This window comes from Apiospora kogelbergensis (assembly GCF_038363985.1).
Source record: "Apiospora kogelbergensis strain CBS 113332 chromosome Unknown utg000001l_segment0_segment0, whole genome shotgun sequence".
Taxonomy (NCBI): Eukaryota; Fungi; Ascomycota; class Sordariomycetes; order Amphisphaeriales; family Apiosporaceae; genus Apiospora; species Apiospora kogelbergensis.
Genome location: NW_027117418.1, coordinates 8,491,513 through 8,516,415, shown reverse-complemented (window position 1 = coordinate 8,516,415; position 24,903 = coordinate 8,491,513). Strand labels below are relative to the sequence as shown.

General features: G+C 52.6%; 9 protein-coding genes across 9 annotated transcripts; 3 read left to right on the top strand and 6 right to left on the bottom strand.

The window, feature by feature from the left end:
- Nucleotides 1-473: 473 nt before the first annotated feature.
- PG998_002759 (uncharacterized protein) lies at nt 474-1,568 on the bottom strand (the record flags this gene model as incomplete). The annotated part of the gene is made up of 1 exon (XM_066869577.1): nt 474-1,568. The coding sequence occupies one exon, from the start codon at nt 1,566-1,568 to the stop codon at nt 474-476; it is 1,095 nt and encodes a 364-aa protein (XP_066737992.1).
- Nucleotides 1,569-2,276: 708 nt separating this feature from the next.
- Nucleotides 2,277-3,867, bottom strand: PG998_002758 (cytochrome P450 monooxygenase; the record flags this gene model as incomplete). The annotated part of the gene is made up of 2 exons (XM_066869576.1): nt 2,277-3,407; nt 3,460-3,867. Coding segments are annotated over 2 exons (1,539 nt in total), but the record flags the coding sequence as incomplete, so codon positions are not given.
- Nucleotides 3,868-4,383: 516 nt separating this feature from the next.
- On the top strand, nt 4,384-5,506 carry PG998_002757 (zinc binding enoyl reductase; the record flags this gene model as incomplete). The annotated part of the gene is made up of 2 exons (XM_066869575.1): nt 4,384-4,928; nt 4,981-5,506. The coding sequence occupies 2 exons, from the start codon at nt 4,384-4,386 to the stop codon at nt 5,504-5,506; spliced, it is 1,071 nt and encodes a 356-aa protein (XP_066737990.1).
- A 673-nt stretch (nt 5,507-6,179) lies between these two features.
- Nucleotides 6,180-14,107, top strand: PG998_002756 (uncharacterized protein; the record flags this gene model as incomplete). Its single annotated transcript, XM_066869574.1, has 6 exons — nt 6,180-6,897; nt 6,956-7,186; nt 7,585-8,797; nt 9,082-12,810; nt 12,892-13,679; nt 13,782-14,107. 6 exons carry the CDS (start codon nt 6,180-6,182, stop codon nt 14,105-14,107), a joined length of 7,005 nt encoding a protein of 2,334 aa, XP_066737989.1.
- Nucleotides 14,108-14,623: 516 nt separating this feature from the next.
- Nucleotides 14,624-15,991, bottom strand: PG998_002755 (aldose-1-epimerase; the record flags this gene model as incomplete). Its single annotated transcript, XM_066869573.1, has 3 exons — nt 14,624-14,814; nt 14,878-15,618; nt 15,661-15,991. 3 exons carry the CDS (start codon nt 15,989-15,991, stop codon nt 14,624-14,626), a joined length of 1,263 nt encoding a protein of 420 aa, XP_066737988.1.
- A 949-nt stretch (nt 15,992-16,940) lies between these two features.
- On the bottom strand, nt 16,941-18,461 carry PG998_002754 (uncharacterized protein; the record flags this gene model as incomplete). The annotated part of the gene is made up of 2 exons (XM_066869572.1): nt 16,941-17,449; nt 17,504-18,461. 2 exons carry the CDS (start codon nt 18,459-18,461, stop codon nt 16,941-16,943), a joined length of 1,467 nt encoding a protein of 488 aa, XP_066737987.1.
- Nucleotides 18,462-19,831: 1,370 nt separating this feature from the next.
- On the bottom strand, nt 19,832-21,542 carry PG998_002753 (cytochrome P450; the record flags this gene model as incomplete). Its single annotated transcript, XM_066869571.1, has 4 exons — nt 19,832-19,984; nt 20,067-21,055; nt 21,141-21,287; nt 21,335-21,542. The coding sequence occupies 4 exons, from the start codon at nt 21,540-21,542 to the stop codon at nt 19,832-19,834; spliced, it is 1,497 nt and encodes a 498-aa protein (XP_066737986.1).
- Nucleotides 21,543-22,082: 540 nt separating this feature from the next.
- Nucleotides 22,083-23,058, top strand: PG998_002752 (uncharacterized protein; the record flags this gene model as incomplete). The annotated part of the gene is made up of 2 exons (XM_066869570.1): nt 22,083-22,526; nt 22,573-23,058. The coding sequence occupies 2 exons, from the start codon at nt 22,083-22,085 to the stop codon at nt 23,056-23,058; spliced, it is 930 nt and encodes a 309-aa protein (XP_066737985.1).
- A 298-nt stretch (nt 23,059-23,356) lies between these two features.
- PG998_002751 (uncharacterized protein) lies at nt 23,357-23,873 on the bottom strand (the record flags this gene model as incomplete). Its single annotated transcript, XM_066869569.1, has 2 exons — nt 23,357-23,606; nt 23,725-23,873. 2 exons carry the CDS (start codon nt 23,871-23,873, stop codon nt 23,357-23,359), a joined length of 399 nt encoding a protein of 132 aa, XP_066737984.1.
- Nucleotides 23,874-24,903: the final 1,030 nt, after the last annotated feature.

Sequence of the window (24,903 nt, the reverse complement as noted above, 5' to 3'; positions counted from 1 at the left end):
TGCTGGTATAGGATTATATGCATTGAGCTGCATATACATGGGACAAAATCTGGCTTCCCCACTGCATATCGATATGCAGTAAGCGACCTTAAGTGATGCATGCGATATGTTACACCAAGGGACGGAACAAGTCTCTGTTTTAGGAGAATATGAAGTGGGCACCCCTTACTTAAAGAGGGGGACCGGCGTAGACCGGTGCATCAAGTTCCCGCCGGCTATTATATTCTAGACCGCCGGTCCCCTAAACTTAAAAAGAAGTTATTCATCAGGTTATAACTTTATCTTTTTAAGTTACCTAACCTATAATGTTAAACGAGAATGTCTATTTAAGTATTAAAGTAATTAATATATTATGAATAAACTTTATATGCCGGTGGGCTACATTGGATCGCTATTCTCTAAGAAAGTCCGTAAAAGGTATATAGATGAATCTCCTGAGAATGTATATTTATAATATCGATTTTATCAAGATCCTAATGGCACCCACGTTTCCCGCCTCCCGAATAATCTCGATGAGTCAGCCCGTTGGACCGTTCCCAAGCGGCCAGCACTTCTTTGGCGATCATGGAACCGTCTTTGGGCGAGGTTGGGACCTGATGTGCCCCTCGAAACTGGATCGTGACAGCGAGCTGATCATTGTAGTATTCATCTAGCAGCCGCGCACTCTCTGGTGCCCAAGGATCAAACGTCCCTTGGATATGCACGGACGGTATGTTTATCTGACGAGGCGCACACAATGCGGGCGTGACCGAAGATAACGGGGTAGAGGAAGAGGTGGTGGGCTCATCGGGAACGAAGCTGGACACAGAGCTCGAGTCCGACTCGGAGCTTCCATCGCGCAACGTGCGACCATACACGAGCTTTGTGGCGTCCGGCCGATCTCCAGTAGCCAGTGAAGAATCGCCACGCAGAACCCCGTCAGTGGCGTTGGCTATGACCTCTGATCCAATGGCAGCACTACAAGACGCGGCGGTCGAGCTCAAGTGCAGAGCGGGGAATGTTCCGGCGATAAGAATGGCAAAATGGATGTCCCGTCCAAGCTCGGGGTCCAAACACAGACCTGTGGCGACCCTCGTGCCCTGGCTGAAGGCCATGACACCAACGACCCCAGGGCCACGATTATGACCGTCACTGTGCCCGCCGCCACTTCGCTGAGCCGCGGCCTCCTCCTCTTGTAATTCTTCTTCTTCTTTCTCGACCCCATTTTCGCGCGTCAGGTGCGCCGTGAGCAAGGACCGGACTTGTTCTCGCTCCCGCGCCACATCCGCAAGATCGATATTGAATTCGCCAACAGCATTCTCGTCGCAGTGCCACCGGAAATATGGCCGTAGCTGTTCAAACGTCGGAATGACACCGGGGCCCGGTAGTGCTTCGAAGGGTGCGTCCACGAAGACGAATCGGAACGCGTGCTGCAGCGCCTGGATGATCCGCCGCGACTGGAGCCGAAACACCGTGCCGTTGGTGCCCGCACCATGTAGGCACAGAATCGTGGGGAGGTGGCTATTGTCTTCCTTTCCTCTGGGGCTGTGACCTCTATGCGGAGGATTGGCACTTGTCGGCAGTGTCATGGTCCCACGGTGAATGGCGATCGACCTTGGATATTATGCCAGAGTAGGATTGTTCTGCACAAAACCTTTGGTTCCGATCTTCGGAGCCGGTGCTGGTGTTCCGTGTGAGCCTCTTCGGTGATTGCTTGTTTTCCCTTATATGAGATCCGGAAGAGAATACCTATGGGCACTTCTATTAATCTATAGATGCAATCTGGAACTTTAGCTAATTAGCATCATTGTTCTATGGTGGTCGGTGGCGTGAGACGTAAGACGGCGTTTGACCGGCGGGTTCTAAAATTGTGGCCGGCTAAGCCACCGGCCAGCGTACTATTCCGGACCGCATGGGCATCTGTACTCAGGATCACTTTCATTAAGATAAACAAATACACATTCTTCGAATGGGCCTTGCCCAAATAAACGTTGAGCTATGAGCGCCGGTGCCCCCTCGCCGCGTGTAAGTGTAAATCAAGGAATTCAAATATGTTACTTTAGCAATTAAGAAAAGGAATTGTTTGCATAGAGCGGTTATTAATGATTAGTTTTTCACGCACTCTGTCAAATAAGTTGTCTTGCATATCACAGTTTATATACTATGGCAAATTATTCGATTGGGTCTTCGTGGCCTAAAATGCTATACACTAAACACGCAACCTGTAGCAACGCCGTTCTCTAGAAGTATAGCCAGGCCAGTTGGATAAAACATGAACAAATACTTGATTGTTTGGTTCACCACCCATCTAGCCGCTTCATTATGGCGAAGATTCCCTCCTTGGACTTCTTCGTCTTTCCCAACTTCAAATTCCCCGCCGTCAAGTTGTTAACGAGACGAATCTCGAACACCCCAACCACCGCGGCCACGAGACACGCCAACTCCGTCCTGGTGAACTTCTGGCCTATGCAGCTCTTGGGCCCCGCTGAAAACGTAAGAAACGCGAAGTTGCTGATGGCACCGCCGGAATTGGCCGCCCCAGGCGCCATGAAGCGCTCCGGGTCGAAACGACCGCCGCTGGGACCCCACAGCTTCTCGTCGTGGTTGGTAGCCTCGGCGGCGTAGGCCAGTATCGTCCCTTTGGGAATGTGCTGGCCGAGGACCGTCGTGTCTTTCTCGGCGACCCGGGTGGCGAAAGGGACGAAAGGGTGGAATCGGAGAACCTCGCTGCACACGGCGTTGAGATAGGGTAGAGTCTCGACCAGCAGGGGATTGGCCGTGTCCAGGGACGACGGCATGCGATCGCGGATCTCCCTCCGGAGCCGGCTCTGTATGTCTGGCCGCTGCCCCAGCTCGTACATGGTCCATTCGAACGCCGTGGCGGTGGACTCGTGACCCGCCACGAGGAAAGTCATGACGTGGTCGACCAGCTGGTCGTTGGTAAAAGCCCCGCTGGCTAGCGCGGTAGTGATGATGTCCTTCAGGCCCGAGTCTCCCGACACGTGGAGCTTCTCCTGCCTCTCCCGAATGACCTGCGCCGCGATATTGCGCATGAAGTTGGAACCCTGCGTTAACTCAAGGTTCTTCTTGATGGGAAGCTTCAGGAGGAAGCGGAAATCAATGTAGTTGCCAAGGAGCTCCAACCAGTTGAAGGCGTTCGACGGCTCTATGAACATCTTCTTGTATTGGCGACTGAGCTCGTTGTCTGGGTGGTTCAGGGTGTCAAAGTTGTAGCCTAGTCCTGCCACTCCAATGATATCCAAAGTAGCCCGGGTGCCCCAGTCGTGGAGCGCAACAACGGCCTCGCCCGTCGGGTTGAGCCTCACGGTTTCTTCGATGCCGTGGGTCATCTCCACGGCTTTGGACCAGAATGTCGGAATCAAGTCTTGAATATGCCTTGCGGTGAAGGCAGGCATGAGGCTCTTTCGCTGCAACTGTTGATAGCTGGTAAGTTGAAACGTAGCTAGCAGCGAATTTCACAAGGCTACCTACTTTATGCTCATCGCCATCCAAAAACCCAAGGCCGTTGCCGGTGAAACGTTTGATAGCAAATTTTGAGAGGTTAGATTTGCCGAAATCATAAGACTTGGAACTTAAGATCTCGCTGAGGCCCTGAGGGCTAGTTACTAGTATCCTCTCATTCGACAGAGCTACATAGTAACGAATAAGGCCTTGGTTGGGGACTTTATCGTAGAATCTGCACGCTACATCCCAAGGAAACTCGGTGAAAAGACCGTTTTCGTTTCCCGTAATGATTCCACGGTTCTTCGGGGTAGGGAGGTGTAGAAAGGGTGTGAAGTAAGCGGGGTAGAGTACCATCCAGTAGAAACTCCATAGGAAAAATGACACAGCATCGGCGGTGAGAGTTGTTTGCAAGATGATGGGTATCTGCGAAGTAAAAGGTAACAATATCCAATCGCGACAAGCGTGCAACTCAATGCCAAGGACCACAGCTCTAAAAAAGACACCATGGTAGTTTTGAAAGGGGTGTTGAAAGAGGCCGAATAAAAGATGACAAGATCTTCCGGCTCCTTTAAACTGGGATAGCCAAGGAGGGCGCGGCATAGGAAACCCAGGAGATTCGGAAGACGATTCGAATATAGTGCAACCGAGACGAAGAGCGCTGCAGCATACATGGAGTACCTCGAAGATGGAAAAGAAAAGTCGGAACGGCGCCTTTCTGAAACGGCGCCGGGCGGCGCGTTTCCACGTCGACCGGCCGGACATGGAATTTCCACCACTATCCCCAACTGAGGTACCCTACCCTAGTCTCACAATCGGTGCCGACTTGCATTTCTCAAAAGTCAAGATTGTCGACGACCACCATCGCCGTTTCCCTCTTGCAGCCTACGTGAGACTAGTCAACTCATGACTCTTCCCCTGTTATTTCAGCAACCATCAATCATGATTGAAATACCTTTGAGACAAACTGCGATTTTGGCTCAAGACGATGGTACTCTCTGCGTGTCGCATAATGCCCCAGTGCCTTCGTTAGAAGATGACATGATCCTGGTCAAGAATGCTGCGATCGCATTGAACCCCATCGATACCAAGATGGTGGGGAAATTGGCGAGCCCAGGTGCTATCGCCGGCATGGACTACGCAGGGGAAGTCATTGCAATCGGCTCCAAAGTTCAGACAGCAGCCGAGATCCACGTCGGAGACCGGGTCTGCGGCGCCGTCCAAGGCATGCATTCTTTGAACCCGGCAGTTGGGGCGTTCGCCGAGATCGTTGGAGCCACCGATGTCGTCACTATCAAGGTGCCGAACTATATGACTTCCGAGGAGGCTGCGTCGCTCGGGAGCGGCGTTGGCACTATCGGGCTCGCGCTATTCAAGTCTTTAGACGTGCCTGGCTATCCTAGCCGCCCTGCTCAAAAGCCAGTCAAGGTCCTGGTATATGGTGGCAGCACCGCGACAGGCACGCTTGCTATACAACTTCTCGAACTGTAAGCATCAAGTAATACTCCTCCAAATTATACTAGCACTGACGACTACTAGGTCCGGATTGGCTCCGATTGCGACTTGCTCTCCAAGGAATTTTGAGCTTGTCAAATCCTACGGAGCTGAGGCTGTCTTTGACTATCACCAAACTTCTTGTCCCGACGAGATTAGGGCCTATACCAAGAACTCTCTGAAATATGTACTAGATTGTATATCTGAGCCCGAGACGATGCAATTTTGCTACAAATGCATCGGGCGACTTGGAGGCAAATACACAGCTCTGGAGCCATTCCCACAGTTCCTCCATAACAGGCCCACGGTGCAGCCGGACTGGGTTCTAGGTCCTACGTTGCTGGGCAAGCGAATAGGCTGGGGGGCTCCATTCGAGCGAGAGGGCGATCCAGAGGTCCGAGAATTTGCCGTCAGATGGTACGAGACAGCGCAAAAACTATTAGATGATGGGAAGCTCCGGACGCACCCGCTGCAGCAGATGCCAGACCGACTGAACGGCGTTCTAGACGGAATGGAGATTCTTAGGAAGAAGCAGGTTTCGGGAAAAAAGTTGATCTATAGTCTAGGATAGTCTGGTATTACTGCATTTTCTTAACTACATTCCCGATTTACGAGTCCCCACGAGTTCAACGAAAAGTATTTGCTTCTTGTCTGTTACCAAAATGAAGCTAGAAATACGAAAAAACTCGGGATGATAAGGTGACATTGAACCGAAAACAGAGAGACTAGAATAACACGTTAGATATACGACTGCGTATATAGCATACATATAATATGTAACTATCGATGGTACCCGGTTTAGTGAAACGGGTCGTGCACATGGTCGCGGCAAATGAACTTACCTAAACACGCCTTATGTCAAAAGATATCTATTGAAGTGGTCCTTCGGCTGGTAGATTAAGCGTTAGCCAAGTGTGGATGTGCGTTTTTCCAACCGGTCCAGTGGTCCGGGACTGAGACCGGCGACTTTTAAAGGCGACATACCCCCGCGGCGGTGAAGGGCCGGACGGACATTTTTGCAAAGCGTGCAAGTCTTTGAGTGCAATTATGTATCGTATCGAAGATAAGACTAGCCTCTAGTAGTAGAATACAATTACTTTCATCTATATATGGCTATGTGTAGCGATTCAGGCCCCGTTTCGAAAGTGAAGGTTTTCCAAGGCGAGAGTGAGCGAAGAAAATATTCGTACGAGACCCATCGTTTGCTCCTGTCAAATTCCAGTGACAGCGCAACATAACCAAGAATGCCATCGTACCAGAACGAACCAATCGCCGTCGTGGGCACGGGATGCCGATTCCCTGGCGAGTCGAACACGGCAGCCAAACTATGGGAACTACTGCGAGACCCACGCGACGTGTCGCGAGAGATTCCCTCAGAACGCTTCAACGTGGACCGATTCTACCACAGCGACAGCAGTCACCACGGCACCTCCAATGTTCGACGATCTTACCTTCTATCCGAGGATGTCCGCATGTTCGATACCAAGTTCTTCGCCATCCCGCCTGGCGAGGCAGAGGCCATGGACCCCCAGCATCGGCTTCAGCTTGAAGTAGTGTACGAAGCTATCGAATCTGCTGGATATACCTTGGAGAGTCTGTCCAACTCCAACACCGCCGTCTATGTCGGTCTGATGTGTACCGACTACTATGTGATCCAAGCTGCCGATCTGAACTTTGTTCCCACCTACAATGCGACAGGGGTGGCCAACAGTAACGCTTCAAGTCGTATTTCGTACTTCTTCAACTGGCATGGTTCCTCCATGACCATCGATACGGCATGCTCCTCCAGCTTGGTCGCAGTGAACGAAGCAGTACAAGCACTTCGTCAAGGCACCTCCCGTGCTGCTGTGGCATGTGGTACGAATCTACTCTTGTCTCCCTTGCCGTACATTTCGGAAAGCAACCTCAGCATGTTGTCCCCAACTGGCAGGTCTCGCATGTGGGATGCTGGCGCCGATGGTTGTAAGTTCCAATTCAGTCTTTTTGCCATATCGTCCTCAACTAACTTGGGTCCTCCCAGACGCCCGTGGGGAAGGAGTCGCCGCCGTGGTTCTCAAAACTCTGAGTGCTGCCATTGAGGACGGAGACACCATCGAGTGTGTTATCCGAGAAATTGGGGTCAACCAAGATGGAAAGACCAAAGGCATTACGATGCCAAGTGCCTCAGCCCAGGCGGCCCTGATCCGAGAGACATACTCCAAAGCAGGACTGGATCCTACAACAGAGGAGGGGCGCTGCCAATATTTCGAAGGTGAGCTATTCATATTGTATCTGAAATAGCGACATTATGTTGAAAACTCGAAGCGCATGGCACAGGTACCCCCTGCTGGGGATCCCCAGGAGGCTGAGGCTCTAAGCAGGGCATTCTTCCCGCCATCGCCGGAGCGGCCGGCACAAGAAAGGCTCTTGGTGGGGTCCGCGAAGACCGTCATCGGGCACACCGAAGGAACAGCTGGGCTTGCCGGTTTTCTGAAGGCATGCTTGGCCATCAAGCACAAGGTTGTCCCACCAAACCTGCTCTTTAATCGCTTGAACCCAGCATTGGAGCCATTCACAAAGCACCTTCGCATCCCTACCTCGGCGCAGCCTTGGCCTACCCTTCCAGGCGGCACCCCCGGAGAGCCAGTGTCAACAGCTTTGGGTTTGGAGGTACCAATGCCCACGCGATCCTCGAAAGCTACACGCCAGACCGTCCGGTAGAGAACGGAGCTCTTGCAACCCCGTCTCCGTCCCCCATCCCGTTTGTCTTCTCTGCGGCCACCCGGAAGTCACTGAGGGCCCTGTTAGAGTCGTTCGTGACCTACCTACAGGATCACGAAACTATTGACTATGACGGGCTTGCATATACGCTTTGTAGCAAACGATCAGTACTGCATGAGAGGCTGTCTGTATCTGCATCATCGGCATCACAGCTTCAGGAGAGGATCCAGGCCAAACTCGACTCTGCATCTGATGGTGATGCAGACCTAGGGACTACACTCTCGCCAGCCACACCCTCGATACTCGGTGTATTCACTGGACAGGGAGCTCAATGGGCAACCATGGGAGCCAAACTGATCTCTTCTGCCCCCTTGGCTCGGGCTACCTTTGAGACTCTGGACGCGGCTCTGTCTGGTCTTCCCGAATCACATCGGCCACGGTGGAGCTTAATGCGAGAACTGCTAGCAGAAAGCACATCTCGGGTAGCGGAAGCTGAGCTGTCGCAACCTCTTTGCACCGCCGTTCAGATTGCCCTTGTTGACCTCTTGAAACAGGCTGGCATCAAATTTAAATCCGTCATCGGTCATTCTTCTGGTGAAATCGCTGCTGCTTATGCCGCGGAGTTGATTAGTGCGAAAGATGCCATCCGTATCGCCTATTACCGTGGTTACTTCTCAAAGCTGGCCGTTGGTTCTTCGGGCAAGCAAGGCGGCATGATGGCCGTCGGAACATCCTTTGAAGATGCCAAGGAGTTTTGTGAGTTGGAAGAGTTCAACGGCGCTCTCTCCGTTGCAGCATACAATTCCCCAACAAGTGTCACGATCTCGGGCGATCGAGAAGCTCTCGAAACGGCCCAGGTGGTATTCCAAGAGGAGAAGCGTTTCTACAGAGCCCTCAAGGTGGACACTGCTTATCATTCCGCGCACATGATACCATGCTCGGCGCCGTACTTGGAGGCCCTCCAGGAATGCCAGATAAAGCTTCTACATCCCAAATCGGAGGCACCTCAGTGGTTTTCAAGTGTCCAGGATGGCCGCCTCATGGCCAGGGATGAAAGTCTCAAAGGGCAATACTGGGTTGACAATATGACCAAACCTGTTCTATTCTTCCCCCGCAATCAAGAGCTGTTTCGGCTCTTCAGCCTCCCAGAAGATCAACTTCGGTCTCGAGGTTGGGCCTCATCCCGCTCTGAAGGGTCCAGCCAAAGATTCGATTTTAAACGTAACGGAACAAGAGATTCCTTACTGCGGTACCCTTGCCAGAGGAAAGGAAGATATTGAGACTTTCTCTGACGCACTAGGCTCTGTTTGGTCACTTTTTGGGCCCTCGGCCGTCAATCTTGGCGGTTACCAAAAAGCAGTGCTGGGGGCATCATCAACCGAAAGCCGTCCGTGATCTTCCCACCTATCCCTGGAACCATGACCGGATACTCTGGGCCGAGTCTAGATCCACCAAATTGTTCCGTACGCAGGATGGTCGGTTCCACGACCTCTTGGGTGTTCAGACTGCCGATGGAACCGCCGAGGAATGGAGATGGCGAAATGTGCTCAAGCCTAAGGAACTGACCTGGCTTTCCGGCCATGCTCTCCAAGGCCAGACTGTGTTTCCCGGTACAGGATACATTGCCCTTGCTATGGAAGCGGCTTTGGAGATCGCTAAGGGGAAGCCGGTACGATCCATCGATCTCGTGGACCTGGAGATCCGCAAGGCCATCGCCATCACGGACCATTCGTCGGGGACTGAGCTGCTAGTCTCCATGACCAATGTATCTCCCATCCATGCCGATGTTGATGCGATCACGGCCAACTTCTCTACATTCTCGACTGTCAGCAGGGAATCTGGCTCTATGGCACTCAATTGCTGCGGCAAAGTCTGCATTAACATCGGACATGACTCATCCGAAAGCTTCTCTCCGAGAGAAGCTGCGGCTTTACCCCTATCCGCTGTTGACGTCGAGCGCTTCTATTCAGCCATGCGAAACGACTTGGGCTATATGTACGATGGTCCCTTCAAGGGGCTGACCAAACTCTATCGGAGACTTGGCTGTTCCAGTGGTTCTATTCGTCGCCCCGACTTCAATGAGAAGGAAACGACCTTTGTGTTTCACCCTGGGATGCTGGATAATGCACTTCAAGGTCTATTTGCTGCCTACAGTGCCCCAGGAGACGGCCGGTTGTGGTCCATGCGAGCTCCCACGGCATGCCGGAGAGTGACGCTCATACCCTCACTGTGCGGGAGAAATATTACGGAGGAGATCGACTTCGATTGCACATTGACAGATCCCCGCGATGATTTCATCACTGGGGATGTTGATGTCTATTCCTCTGGGTACGGCAAAAAGATCATTGAAATTGAGGGTCTTAGTTTCTCGCCCTTTGCTGCCGCCACGGCCAACGACGACCGCTCTCTCTTTCAGGAGTCACTCTGGTGCGTGGATAAGCCCGATGGCCCCCTCGTTCTCGGAGACCGAATGCCCTCCGCTGCCGAGAGGCAAAAGGCCCTGGACGCTGAACGGGCTGCATTCTTCTACCTCAAAGAGCTGCATCTATCCGTCAGCCACGACAATCGTGGCGGCCTTCCGTGGTACCGCCAGGCGCTTCTGGACAACGCCGAGAGGCTGTATGATCTGGTTCAAAGCGGTAAACACCCATATGCTCCGAAGTCGTGGATAGACGACCACAGAGAAGACATTGTAGAGATGATGTCGCCTTATGGTGACGAAGATGCAGATTTCAACCTTACAACTGCGGTGGGCGAGCATCTCCCACTACCATCCGTCCTATCCGGAGAGGCCAACATCCTTGAGTATATGACCAAGAACAACTACCTGGACCGATACTACACGAACGCCATTGGGTTTGGGTGGCTAAACTTCCTCATATCAGGGGTCGTCGGACAACTGTCCAACAAACATCCACGCATGAACTTCCTGGAGATCGGCGCGGGGACTGGTGGTGCGACTGGGGCCATCCTGGATAAGATCGGACAGTCATACAAGTCGTACACCTACACTGATATTTCCAGTGGCTTTTTCGAGAAGGCTGCGCAAAAGTTCCAAGGCCATGCCCACAAGATGTTGTTCAAAACTCTGGACATCGAGAAAGACCCAGCAGCCCAGGGCTTCGCGGAAAACACGTACGACGTGGTCGTTGCTGCCAATGTGCTTCATGCCACCAAGTCGCTCAAGGAGACTCTTGCGCACACTCGCCGTCTACTGAAGCCTGGAGGCTACCTTGTGCTTATGGAGATCCTCGGTAACGACGTGATGCGCATCGGCCTGGTCATGGGTGGCCTTCCCGGATGGTGGGTGGGCAAGCAAGATGGACGTCGCTGGGGCCCAACCATCACTCTTGAGGAATGGGACGCTCTGTTCCGGCAGACCGACTTCTCGGGCGTCGACACCCATACCCCCATGCCTGATAAGATCCAGATGCCTGGCTCTGTCTTTGTTACACAAGCTACAGAAGACACAGTAAACGTGCTGAGGGATCCGCTCAACTCAGCGCCACAGCCGTCGGAGAAGCCTCTCGTGCTGATTGGTGGTAATAAATCCGCCATGTGCACCTTGACGGAACAGATCGCGGGCTCGTTGGAGCCACATTTCAACCAAATCATCCGCGTTTCAAGTCTCCAGACCCTCCCAGAAGTGCCAAATGGCAGCCACGTGTTGAGCCTCGCCGAGTGCGACGATAATCTATTTGAGAACATAGACCAAGCTACGTGGGAGAACTTCAAGCGACTCCTATCCTCTCCCTCGAGTGTTTTGTGGGTGGTTCGGGAAAGCCGGAACAAGAACCCGTACGCGGGCATTACGGTGGGCCTATTCCGGTCGCTGTACTATGAACTGCCGGAGGCCTTACTGCAGGTCCTGGATATTGGCGAGGATGCTCGCGGGGTAGAGCCCGGCCTGATTGCGAAGCTCATGCTGCAGCTCAAAACGGGCACCCAGCTGCAGCATGGAGATGCCGCCGCGCTGCTGTGGCCCGTGGAGCCTGAACTGGTACTGGATGACGGCCGCTTTTACGCTATGCGGGTGCGCCCCCACGAGGGCCAGAACGCTCGATACAATTCATTCAGACGGCCTATCACCCAGGTGAAGGCGAGAGACTCGGCATCCCTCAAACTAGAGTGGCACGAGAAGTCTTACCGCCTCCGCGAGGTACAAGAGTTCGCTACCGCGACTCCCAGCGACCAAGTCAGCGTCGAGGTCTCTTGTTCGTTACTCTCGTCGGTCAAGACGCCTGCAGGTTACTGCTTCGCAAGCCTGGGCACAAACACGGAGACCGGGGAGAAGACATTGGTCTTGTCGAACAGCCAGTCCTCGACCATCACTGCGCCAAAGGACTGGACTATACCTATCAAACAAGATGATGTTATCGACGGGCAGTACATGTCTTTTATCGTTGCCGACCTCATCAGTCAGCAGATCTTGAAGATGTTGCCAGCGACTGGGATAATACTTGCCTACGAGCCAGACCCAGGCCTTGCCTCCTTGATCAGCAAACAGCTCGCCGATCGGGGTAGGAAGATCGTCTTCATAGGCTCACAATCTGAGGCGAGGATGCGAAATTGGCGATTTCTCCATCCACACTGCGCAAAACGCGTAGTAGATAACGCTATACCCAACGGTGTTTCTTTTTACCTTGATGCTTCCTCGGGCCCTCAAGGAAATAATGGTCTTGGGTCAAGGATACGTTCCTCATTGCCTGAGCTCTGCGAGAAGTGGACGTTGGCAGATTTGATGGCCAAGACAGCCTCCAGCCTCCCGAGTCAGGCGCCTAACACCATCGCCGCCCTTTTGGAAAAGGTCACCTCCTTCGCCTCCTCGCAGCTCAACTCTATTCCAGATGGTGCACCTCTAAGCGTTTTAACGCTAAGCGAAATTACTGCCGCATCCGCCTCTTCTACTGTCGCTCCCATCTCGCTTGTCAACTGGCACATTGACACCTCCGTGCCTGTCGCGATCGAGCCTGTATCAGATCGCAAGGATCTGTTCATGCCAGGGCACACGTACTGGCTTGCTGGACTCTCTGGCGATCTCGGCCAGTCCCTCGCCGACTTCATAATTTCCCACGGTGCCGACCATGTAGTTCTCAACAGTCGTTCGCCGAGACCAAACGACGACTGGGTGAAGTTTCACAAGATGAATGGAGCAACCGTTGCCTATTTGACAGGGTAAGTTTCGCGACTAGATATCCCCCTGAACTACCCCTTTACTTCTTTTCCCTCTGCTAATACGAAGGCCCTACTACTAAGAGACCTTACGAGTTTTGAGTCCGTGAAGCAAATGTACGATCAAATCATCAGCACGATGCCGCCCCTCGCCGGTGTCGCCAACGGGGCGCTACTCCTGCGCGATGCCTCTCTGGCCACTATGACCCTGGAGCAGTTCCAAAGCGTGCTAGGGCCCAAGGTGCAAGGGTCTCTGAACCTGGAGCGGGCCGTCTCCGCGCAGGAGGAGGGCGGGGAAGGCCGTGACGCGCCGGCGCCGCTGGACTGGTTCATCGCCCTCAGCTCCATCGTGGGCACGACGGGCAACCTCGGCCAGGCGGCCTACTCGGCTGCCAACTGCTTCATGAAGGCGCTGGTGCAGCGGCGGCGGGCCGCGGGCCGCGCGGGGTCCGTCGTCGACATCAGCCGCGTGCTGGGCGTCGGGTACGTGGAGCGCGAGACGCGCAGCGCGGGCCGGCTCAGCAAGGAGCAGACGGAGCGGCTCATGCACCGCACCGGCACGCTGGCCATGAGCGAGCCGGACCTGCACCAGCTGTTCGCCGAGGCCGTGGTCGCGGGCCGCCCGGCTGCGTCATGCTCGGTGACGACAGCAACGAGCCCCGAGATCATCACCGGGTTAGCCCCCATCACGTCGGACCAGGCCAAGAACGTCTTTTGGGCAGCCAACCCCAAGTTCGGCATGTTGATCCGCGATGAGCGGGTGCGGCCCGCGGCTGGCTCGGGGGCTGGTGGACCTGCTGCTATAGAGATTCCCGTCATGAAGCGGCTCGAGGCGGCGAAGAGTACGCGGGACATGAATGTGGTGCTCGTTGGTAAGTGTCTTTCTTCCCAACTTGGGTTATCCATGATTTGTTTCGTCTTGAGTTTTCCCTTGCTACGAAAACACAAGCTGACATGATATATCATATATCTAGACTCCGTTATCGCTAAGCTGCGGACCGCCCTTTTCCTTTCGACTTCAGACGCTGTTTCTGAGACTACCGCCTTGATAGACATGGGGGTCGACAGTCTTGTGGGCGTGGAAATCCGGTCTTGGTGCCTTAAGGAGCTGGCCGTGGACGTTCCCGTACTCAAGATCCTCGGCGGGGCATCGGTGGTGGAACTGGTGGAGGATATGATGCGAAGTTTGCCCGCTGAGCTTTTAAGCCGCTTTCAAAAGCAACAAGATCAGGTCGCCGTGCCGAAGAAGGCTGTTGACGAAGCTCCACAACCTCATACTATGATTCCTGCGGCTGCTTGAATTAATCGGTCTTAGTTTTTGTTTTGTTCTCAATATTAATTTCTGGAGACGTCAGTTTCCCCTCACTGGGCTTTTAAGTCTTACCTTTAGGAGTCAATCATTATATAATATCACACTCGAGTAGTATAGGTAGCTTCTAACCTTAGGAGCAATGCGAAAATACCACGATCATTATCAAAAATCTAACTTGTCATGGGAACCGGTACCTACACCGGCCATCGGAAGTACACGTCAAAGTCTATCTGTTCAAGACCTCTTTCCGCAGCAGGTAAGTGTATTACTTTCTCCTTCCTTTAAGTTCCGTCTCGAACCCAATTGCTAAGCACGCAATACAAAACACTTGTCGTGACTTATGTATGACTACGATATTACAAACTCCTTCGATACACTTATATTAGATCTTACGTCTCAGTGCCATTACGGGTTCTGACGGCGAGAATATACCACAATCACATACGTCTCTTGCGCTTATTAGAACCGAAATTGGTGGCATACCTTCTAAATTATATATCTTACTTATGATCTTCCATCGACGGAGAACCGATATGTCGAAAATGTCGTGTAAAGTCCATCCATTCCCCAAATGGTCTTGTTATACCTTCGCCATTCTGGGTGATTGAGTCCATCCGGCCAATCCTGCATTTCGAGGGAGATGGCACCATGCAAGGGCACTGAGCCCTGACCTTGGGATTTCTTCAGCGCGACTCCTACGAATTGTTAGTCACGATATCGATGCAGGATCGTAGGTAGAAAGAAAGGGATACACCTACTAGTCGCCCCATTCCAGGTGTGGACGTGAAGTGCTTCTTGGTCTGTGTACAGCTCCATGGTGATACCCGAGCGGGGCGATGACAGTATGGCGGCGGGGGAGTCTTCCTTCTTCCATGGCTGGCTGCGGGACACGAGAAACGTTTCGTCGTACCCGCAGCATGTGCCTCCCTCGCTGTGGCAGCAGTGCTGCAACTCCCCGGGTCGCTGTCTGAGCCTTTCGCCGATGGGACTCGCGGCAGACCAGAAGTCGTGCTGGCCGTGCTGCTTGCCCGCGAGGATATCGCCAGTCGGAATCCCCAGCTCGTCCGCCCCAAAGCGCAGCCCCGAAAACGGCAAGTGCAGCGTATGGTCCTGAATCGTCCGCGTGGCGTTCGACTTGAACCCATCGAGATTGAAAAACGCCTGCTGGCTCATGTTGATTGGGCCTGCCTTCTTCGTCGGCGTCACTCCGAAGGCGATGCGCCACTCGTAGGGGGTTACCGTGTGGGTAAGACAAGATGCGGCGGTCCCAGGAAACCCATTCCAGCTGCGATCAAACAACACGAAAGTGATGCTGTTCTCGGTGTGGGAGCCTATATCCAGTATTGTCCGACCCCAGCCGTGGTCTCCGCCATTGTGGATCGAGGTGTTGTTATGGGCATTGGGAGATACTCGGTACCGTTCGCCGTCCATGTCGAATGCCGCACCGCTAATGTAGCCCGCATAACGGCCTTCCATACCCGGGCAAGTAGTTAGCATACCTGGCGATGTTTAAAATGAAGCTTCCCGCCAGAACGGCTTACCAATGGCCCCGTTGAGGTAGGGGTTTCCCGGGTACGCCAGATAGTCTTGGGCTTGATCGAGTCCCATGATAATGTCAATTTCTTCCCCGTATGTGTTATTTATCCATAGGTTGGTGAGAGCACCACCATTATTAGTGAAGGCCATGCGTATGCCTTCTGCGCGGATAATGTATTTGCCTTCTCCATCAGTCGGGAACAAGGCCGTAGCGGCGGCAAACGGGCTTCCACGGGTCCAGGCAGACCTGAGAGCCGCGATAGCACTGGACGTCAATGTGAAAATCCTCAATCCGAATGTAAAGGCCATGCGGAGGTCTAACATGGCCTTCTCCATTACTCCGGACGGTAAAAATAAATGCGACATATTCGCATTGGTCGAGAAGAAAGCTGTGCAAGAGTAAGCCAGGTGATTCGAATCAAATGTCCCACTCCGCACATAAAGATACAATTAGAAATGGCGTTGATATGATAGAAATCTCCCAAGGTAAAGCAACTACCCGACTGGGTGCCCCCCTGCTCAATAAGGTAAGATTGTGTTCAAGTCTTTCCTTAGCTTTGGTGAGCTAATGCAAGGACGGGCGGGGGCGACCGGCGGATTCCAACCGGCGCCTTTCAAGGAAACGGGCCGTTGCTGGAAAATGCTTGTCAGACGCCAGTTGATCATCCCCTGGGCCGGTGCACAGAATACGCAATAAGTCCCTGACGATAATCCTATTTTTTGTTCAAATTCGGTTAGTTCGGGATGCAACGCTCGTTTACACTACTTCAAACCGTGGAGGAAAATGTGCGGTACCTGAGAGGCATTCGGAAGACTGCGACCGAAAATGGGTGACGCGAGGGTTAGTGATGTCGTGGAAGGTTGAAGTTAACATTGAGTCAGTAGTAGCTCGAAATTTGTTTTCTTTGGCTTTTTCATTGTCTAATTGTGATATTACATGTTTATTTTGAGTGCATACCATTCTACGAAGTTATCTTTTATTAGAGCTTCCCCGCCTGATTTTAACCTGCCCTGTCCCTGTGATATATGACTGCTATTGAAATATAAGTTTGGCGTCCTAGAAAGAGTATAAGACTTGCTTCGGGCATTTGGATGCGTAAGTACGGCGTAGTCTTGAATTAGCACAGCCCTGCCTCGCCCATCTCACGTCTTTACCGTGTTTGATCCAGGGTCAGACACTTTCTTGACTGGGATGCGCCTCCACTCGATTCCGAACGCAATTAAAAATGCGAGCGAGGCTCCAGCAACAGGTAGAAACTGTACAAGAATAAGCCTTATTAGTACGCTATTTGCGCATCAAGTAATAGAGCGGAATGAAGGGAGAGCGCACAAAGACTCGTGTAATAGCATGGTTGTATGCTTCCAATACAGGGATAAGCCGTGTGGGGAATTCCTTTGTTGCTACTTCTCGTATTTGACTGTTGCCCGCAGCGAACAGCAGGTTGATCTGTGACTGGGTTAGGCCGACGGCAGGGCTCTGGAGATCTTGAAGCAGTTGTGCATTGAAGACCGCACCACCTATGACCTGAAACAAAGTGCTACCGAAATATTGTGCAAAGAGGACCAGTGAGATGGCAATAGGCACGAATTCTGGAGTCTCGTGCATCACCAACTGGACGGTAAGCAAGGCCATCTGAGCTGAGAAGCCCACGCCAAGTCCTTGACATACTTGAAACCCAATCCAGTGGCTGGCCGGAGTTGAGAATGCAGTAAAGGTGGTGTAAAGACCGGCGGCGATGGCTAGCATGGCAGGACCAACGAAGAACCAGGGATTGTAGTACTTGAAGCGGGCAGCTGGATGAAGTATCTGTTAACCGAGTCTCTTCGTAGGGGATCATGCATACGTACCCAACACCCCGCTGGCCAACGATCCCAAAGTCTGAGATATAACCGATGGTAGCATTCTGACCCCGCTCTGTACCGGGCTGACTCCCAAGACGACCTGAAACCATTCCGGGAGATAGTACACTGGGAGGACGAAGGAGCCGAGGAGAAGAAAAGCAAAGACGACGCTGAGCAAAACAGATCGCTGCCCTAGCACGGCGCCCGGTATCATGGCAGCTTTGCCCTTGTGCATTTCCCACAAGGTAAAACCTATAAGAAGCACACCTGAGCCAACTAGCAGGCCAATAATGGTCGGCGAGCCCCAACCAGCACGAAGACCGCCATATTGCAGTGCAACTAGGCACATGACGATGCCGCCGATGAACATGATACAGCCTTCCAGGTCGAGGGTCTGGAGTCGCTCACGCAGGGTCCATTTTCGCTGCTGGTGCTGCGTGGGCGGCCTGAAGAACAGCAACATGGCGACAAGCGTCACGGAGCCGACGGGAAGATTGACCCAGAAGCACCAGCGCCAGGTGACCTTTTCGGTCAGGGCGCCGCCAAGGATGGGGGCGACGACAGTACCGACAGCGAAGATGCTGGTCACGAGGCCTACGAACAGGGCGCGCTGCTTGATGGGCGTGACGATGCTGACGATGGCCAGGCCGCCGGACGCCACGCCCGCACCGCCGGCCCCGGCGATTGCGCGACCGGCGATGAACATGGTGCTGTTGACGGCGAGGCCGCAGATGAGGCTGCCGAGGAGAAACGTGATGAAGAAGCCGAGGTAGACGTAGCGGATTGAAAACACCATGGACAATTTACCGGCCAAAGGCGTCAATGTGCAGACCGTCAGAGGGTAAGCGGCGGCATACCAGGTAATCTGTGTACTGTCGTGGAAGTCGGAGGTAATTGAAGGAATGGCAGTTGCGACAATGGAGACGTCCAGGGACATGAGAAAGGCGGCCAGGCTTATGCCCATGATGATAGTGTACAGTCTGTAGCCATGAAGCTCTTGCGACACGGGGGTTGCTGTGGGACTGGCATTTTCTACGGGAGGAGAAGAGCGCCCGGGATAGCTTTGGGTATCATCCGGTGAAGTACTCGGAACGGGTGCTCTGGGGGGCTGCCTGTGCGGCGCTGGAGTCGGATTGAACCATGAGAGCGAGCGTCGCAGGACAAGAGACTCGGAAATGGAAATAACATATGGTGAGGAAAAAGAACTAAAAGGAGGGTAGAAACTACATAACCATCAACCGGTGTAAAACAATTCAGAAGATTAGCACACTCAAGCCGGAGTAAGACAGACAGCATTGTGTCCAATGCATTTGTTCCGTTGTTTTGCCCAATCAGCAGAGCATTCGTTGTCTGCACGGCGGGATGTTGTCGCTCATCGCCCAATCCAATCCCGGCTGACTGAGACCAAGTACCTTTTCTACTACCGGCCAGGTACGTGCATAACTATGTACATCGATACATACATGGAGATATGACACATATGGGCAAGCCTAGGCATACACGCAGCTAGGGGTTTGACCCAACATACGAACTAGTACTCTACAGTAAGCCATGGGGTTTGATAGGATGGCTATCTATCAATTTGCTTCCTTCTAAATTAGGCGAATCGGGATGGTGCGCTTTACCCCTAAGCTAAGTGGGCCTCTGGGGTTCTTCTCCCGAATTGCAGGTAAACAAAACCGGCTGAATCACCGTTCTCTACCAATTCTACGATAACGTTCAATGTCCACGCGGAAAGACGGAACTCAACGCCCAGCTTAAGCAGCAAATGATCTCGGTCATCACCAGCCGCTGCTTGTGGACCAACCCCAGGGCGCGCTGTACCTCCTATCCGGAGAAGGGCAGGGAGCTAAAGGATCGGCGCGGTACGCCTTCTCCTCAGACATGGGGCCCGGGCCGACGCGAGCAACCGCAAGGGTGACACGCCCGTCCACGTCGCCGCCATCCTCCATCAGTACGTCAGCTGTGACGAGCTCGGGGATCTACAACAAGGTGTAATTGGGAGGCAGCAGGAAATCATGCGGTGTCTCCTAGGGGCTCTTGGTGATAGAAGTGCCGACATCCTGGGTCAGCCACATCGGGGAGGGAAAACGCCTTGACAGATTGAGCTATCCACGACATGCGAGATCACGCGAATGAATGCAAAGCAGCGAAAGGAAGGGAATGAAGTATTTATTGGATCGAATTGGGGTTGAAATGAATGAAGTCTAGGGTGGTTGGAACACTTGGAAGAAAGCCATGAAACAACACCTTCCCCGACATAAGCAGAGGCTAGCGAGATGTCGATGGAGTGGAAGGCACAACCAGCCCGTCCTAATGGACACTGATATGCCATTACAGACTACGCGCAGTGACATGAGCATGCAGGGTCGACCCTGCTCTGGTGCCGATCCCGAAATTGTCCGTCTCGGCCTCGAAATCCTTGGCTGTAGCGTTTTTGATAGTGAAATCAAACCCCTGAACCAATGCAGCAAGAACCATATACATCTCAGACCAGGCGAGGCTATTATTAAGATCGTGTTAGCTTATATGAGGCAAATCAGAGAGTGGTCAACAAGGGATGACTTACTGCATGCCGAGACACATTCTCGTGCCTCGCGAAAAGGGGGGCATAGAACCTGGGGTCGGCAACTACCCCCGTGGACCCCAACCAGCGATCGGGGTTGAAGCGCATCGGCTCGGGGTATAAAGCCTCATCCGTATGCATGAGATACGCCGTCATCCCTACAGGGGTCCCAGCCGGAATACGCCACTCGTGGCAGAGGAGGTCCTTGTCCGTAATACGCGCGGCTCGGGTGGCGATCCCCGGGCTCAGACGCATCCCCTCGGTCAACACTGCCCTGAGATACGGCAGATTCTGCAGCTGTTTCAAGTCAGCAAGCTCGCCGGTGGACCCTAGTCCGTCGAGCTCGCGTCGAAGACGTCGCAGGATTGCCTCGTTAGAGTAGACGTGGTACAGGACCAGCCGTAGGTTGCTGGCAGTGGTTTCATAGCCCGCGCCTAGCGTGGTACCTACCTCCTGGAGAACGCGACGGGGCCGCTTTTCTGCGGGCGGGAGGTTGGAGTTTGCAATCGCATCGACCATGGTGTTCTGCGTGTTGTCGCCATCAGTACGACCAGACGGGGACGTCGCCTTCTCCAGCGCTTCGCGCGTGTCCTGCCGGGTCTGCTGCAGAAAGCGCAAGAAAGCCTTGGTGCCTCCGCCAGCGAGCCGCATCGTCACCCCGACAGGGATGGCCTTCACGAGCGGGCCGAACCAGCGGATGTGCTTGGTGGCGCGCCAGAACGTGCCCCCTCCGTGGGAGGCGATGGATATGGCGACGCCGAAGTCGTCCAGCTCGAGGTCGTTGTACGTCTTTCCCAGGATGTATTCGTTGGTGACGTCGCGCACGAAGGCGCTGATGGCGGCGCCCAGGTTGAACGTGCTGCCGCGGTGGTCGGAAATGCGACTGCAGAGCTTGTCTACGTAGCGCTGCAGCATGTCCTGCCTGGCCAGCACGTTTGGTTTCGAGAAGAACGGGGCAATGGCACGCCGACGAATCTTGTGGGAATCGTGCTCTATTTTCCATTTCCATTTGGTATATTGCATTAGAATCAACAAACTTATGTAACTAACGGGCATGGCAAGTAAAGGGAAGCATACCTGAGCCAAAGACGGTAGAATCGCTGGCCCCAAATGCGTCATAAGTCCAAGAGTACTTGTCCCAACGCCCATCAAGGCGGTAAAGCGTCTCGAAGAATGCTGGGTCCGCCACATGCAATTCGTACGGACTGATACGGATGATGGGACCTGTTGCGAATGAGTATGACATTTGTGAGTCTCTCTCGGAAGCTTACCGTATTCCTTATGCAGCTGTGCAATCTTGAAGGTGTATTTCCCACCTAGAAACACATCATAATAGGCCTCATACCAGCGGGATACCGCCGCCGCTTTGGGACCGGGGAAACGAGCCAGAGGGTCAAGAAAGAGACGATAGAATGCAAGGGTGGCGTAGTAAGCAGCCACGGCCACAACCAACACATAAAAGCTTGTGGGGGACTCCATTGAGAAGGATCAGTGTAAATTCACCTGCTTCGGTCGATGATTCACGAGACTGGGCTCGAGTGTAAGATCAATCACCCCGCAGTAGATCGGCTAGACAGAGGCAGATAGAGAATGGGTAGGGAATGATGGGGACAAGTCGAGTGATGTTAGTTCCAGCATTTAAAGGACGGCTTTGCCAATCCATGGGGTCGTACAACCGCTCCTCGGTCCCGTGAATGATTCATATTTATGGAGAATATGTCAGCATTCGCACAAGGTATCGACAGGCTTTATTTGAGTAAGAAATACATTCCATAGCCTCCAATACAATCTCAAATAGGCATTGTACAGATATACTGAACGTTAGCAGCTGCTGTTGGTGACTCTTGAAGCACCCATGCTAGGATTGACTTCGGTGTGAATCATTCAAGGGTGCGGATGTAAGTCGGGTTGGATGCTGCCTAAAGCCGTTCTGGCGGGGTTCGGATTACACAACATTCCGGTGACTCAATCTATTCAGTCTTCAGTCGAGAGTAAGCAAGACCTGTCAACAACATCAACATGAGAATGACTGCACCAAAACCCCCATCAGACAAGGAGGCGATTGTACGAATATGCTCATATCATCGAGATGACTTCAGTAGATTGGTCGTCCATTCCAGCCCGGAGGAAATGGAGGCTGTCCAGTATTCTCTCCGCGCGGCGTTCAGCACCCCGCCAATGGCCAGTCTCGGCATCTTGGAACAGCTTCCCGACGAACTCATCGCCATGATCATCCCTCAGCTCGACATTCACTCATACTTCCGATTTCGGCAACTGAACCGACGCGCGCGGCTCGTGTCCGCCGAGTACTTGAAAGAATACACCATCATTGCAGCCCACGGCCTAGAGGGGCCTGCGCGGCCTGTTACGCGGCAATCTCGACCACCGCTTCACCATCATAGACCTGTACCGCACCCTCATCACCCGCGACTGTCTGCTATGCGGAGGATTCGGGGGCTTCCTGTATATCCCGTCCAACACGCGCTGCTGCTTCCGCTGCATCAACCAGGCCGAAGAACTAAGCCTCCTGAGCACCACCATGTTTTACAAGTGCGCGGGGGTCAGGGCGAGCGAGGCGAAGCCGTACCTGTTGGCGTCGACGCTGCGCACCGTCCCCGGCCACTACGCCAGGATGACCAAGCCAGCCAAAAGGAACAAGTACCTCATTTCTGTGGAAGCCGCTCTCGAAGCCTTGGCCGCTCATGAAGTTGTTTGTCGCCCGAACTTCCCGCCCGTCACATACAGCCGAGACGACCCTTCCGTCGAGCGACGCCGCATGGCGTGCACGGCTTTGCCGTGGTATGACCCGCTCACCGCAGAAATCGAGCGCGGCGTCAACTGCAAGGGTTGTCTTCGCCGCGACAACGGCGGTATGATGAGGGCGATCGAGAGGGCTAAGAAAGAGCGCAGCTTCTCTAGGGAGGGATTCTTGGATCACTTCGATAACTGCTGGAGAGCAAAGGACGTTTGGAACGAAAATCTTTCTTTAGACTAGCATGTCAGGGGTTTCAATGGTGCGATTACTACACATACACGAAGACTACATAGAGAAAGTGCCGCTCTGGGTCCTGAAATTGGCAAGAGAGAACTCTAACTTTCTGATAATAGAACACGAAATACGAGGCGACATTAGGGAAATAAGAGAGGGAAGGTCCCATTCTTCGTTATTGCTTCCACCGTTGAAGGCTAAGGGCTTATCCACTTAAACCCAAGCATGGGTCCCACCATTGAGGTTGAATCAATGATACCTGATACTTGGCTTTGTTGCAATGTGACAACACAATCGCAACCGCCTAGCAAAAGAGAGGTCCGAATTCGTTCCTAGTAGCCTCCCACCAAGCCGAGTTGACCGAACCGCCACCACAACCAAGAGGGACGTTGAAGTTCCAGTTCAAGATGTGTGTATCCTCGATACCGCCGCAGTATCCCGAAGTCACAGCACAGCTTGGGAAGCGCGGCTGGAAGTTGGCCCACAGGCCAGCACACCTTCCAGAGATGTCGTAGAAGTTCTCAGACCAGATGTCGAAATGAATGTACCCATTGCTGCAGTGAAAGAATGGTTATTAATCAGTCATGGTCTTAGTTTGGGGCTTGGCCTAAAGGGAACATCCTACAGTGGTAGGAGTACGTTTAGGAGTGAAAGATATAATATCAAACTTACCGCTCGTTCGAACGGCAGGAATTGGGGGCGCGTTTGACAAGATCGTCATCAGCTGAGCCAGTCAGGTTTGAGGCTGGGGCGCTTGCTACGCCAGGGGCAAAGAGAGATAGGGCAGCGGCAGCGGCAGCAATTTTTGGAATCCCGAACATGATGATGGAAGTGATTATGCTTCGGATAACTGAGTGTTTGATCTTTGAAGAGAGTGATGTAGAGAGTGAGGAAGAGAGTGAGAAGAATGTCTTGCTAGTATGTGAGAGAGTTGAAAAGAAAAGTAAGGAAAGTTCAAAGTATTTATAGAGAGATAATATTATCCAAGCAACGAGTGCTAACGATGTATCAGTGAACACACATGACCTCAGCTGAACAGATATATGATACCTGTAATGTAGCGTACTAAGGGATAGAACCCCTTACTTATTAACTACATAAGTCATTAGAAACATAATAATATATGTTATATATAATTAATATTAAATAATCCTTATTAAATAAACTCTAAGATAATAACTAAGGGGATATAAAGAAAATCTAAAGGTATAGAGGTTTAAATAATAAGTGTATTATTAATAGTGGTGAATGTGATAACATTAGTAATATATTATTTATAAAGTGAACCACGATAATTCTAGCACTTCCATATACTCTCACAAGGACGCATTTTAAGTGCCTTTATTAAAGCGGCACTATTTAGGGAGTGGCATGACGGTGACAGCTGGTTACGACCATGGATTCACTATATCCCAGTATCTTTCAGACAGTGATCAGGAATATAGCTGATAGCACCAGGAAACAGGAAGTTCAAGCGCTGAGGAAAGAGGATATGGAAGGCTGTTCTTCTTCGGGCCACTACCGGAGTACGACAGCCTTGTTGACAACAATAGGGGAAATCTCGGATTTGTATCTCTCTTCCGCTTTCAAAGCCTGTGCCCCTTGGTGGACACCCACCTCCCACAATTGGGATCTCTCTTAGAGCCACCCTCAGGCAATCGCTTTACTTTTTGCTTAATTATACTCGCATTACACTTTCTAGGTGCTTACACACGGCCTTCACGAGTGATTCGATGGTAGCCAAGGTGCGGCGAAACAATCCCTGACATCATCTAGAACCAACATGACTACACGGGCCGAAAAGTTACAGTTCGGCAACAACGGATACCACATATCTCATTGGCAATACGA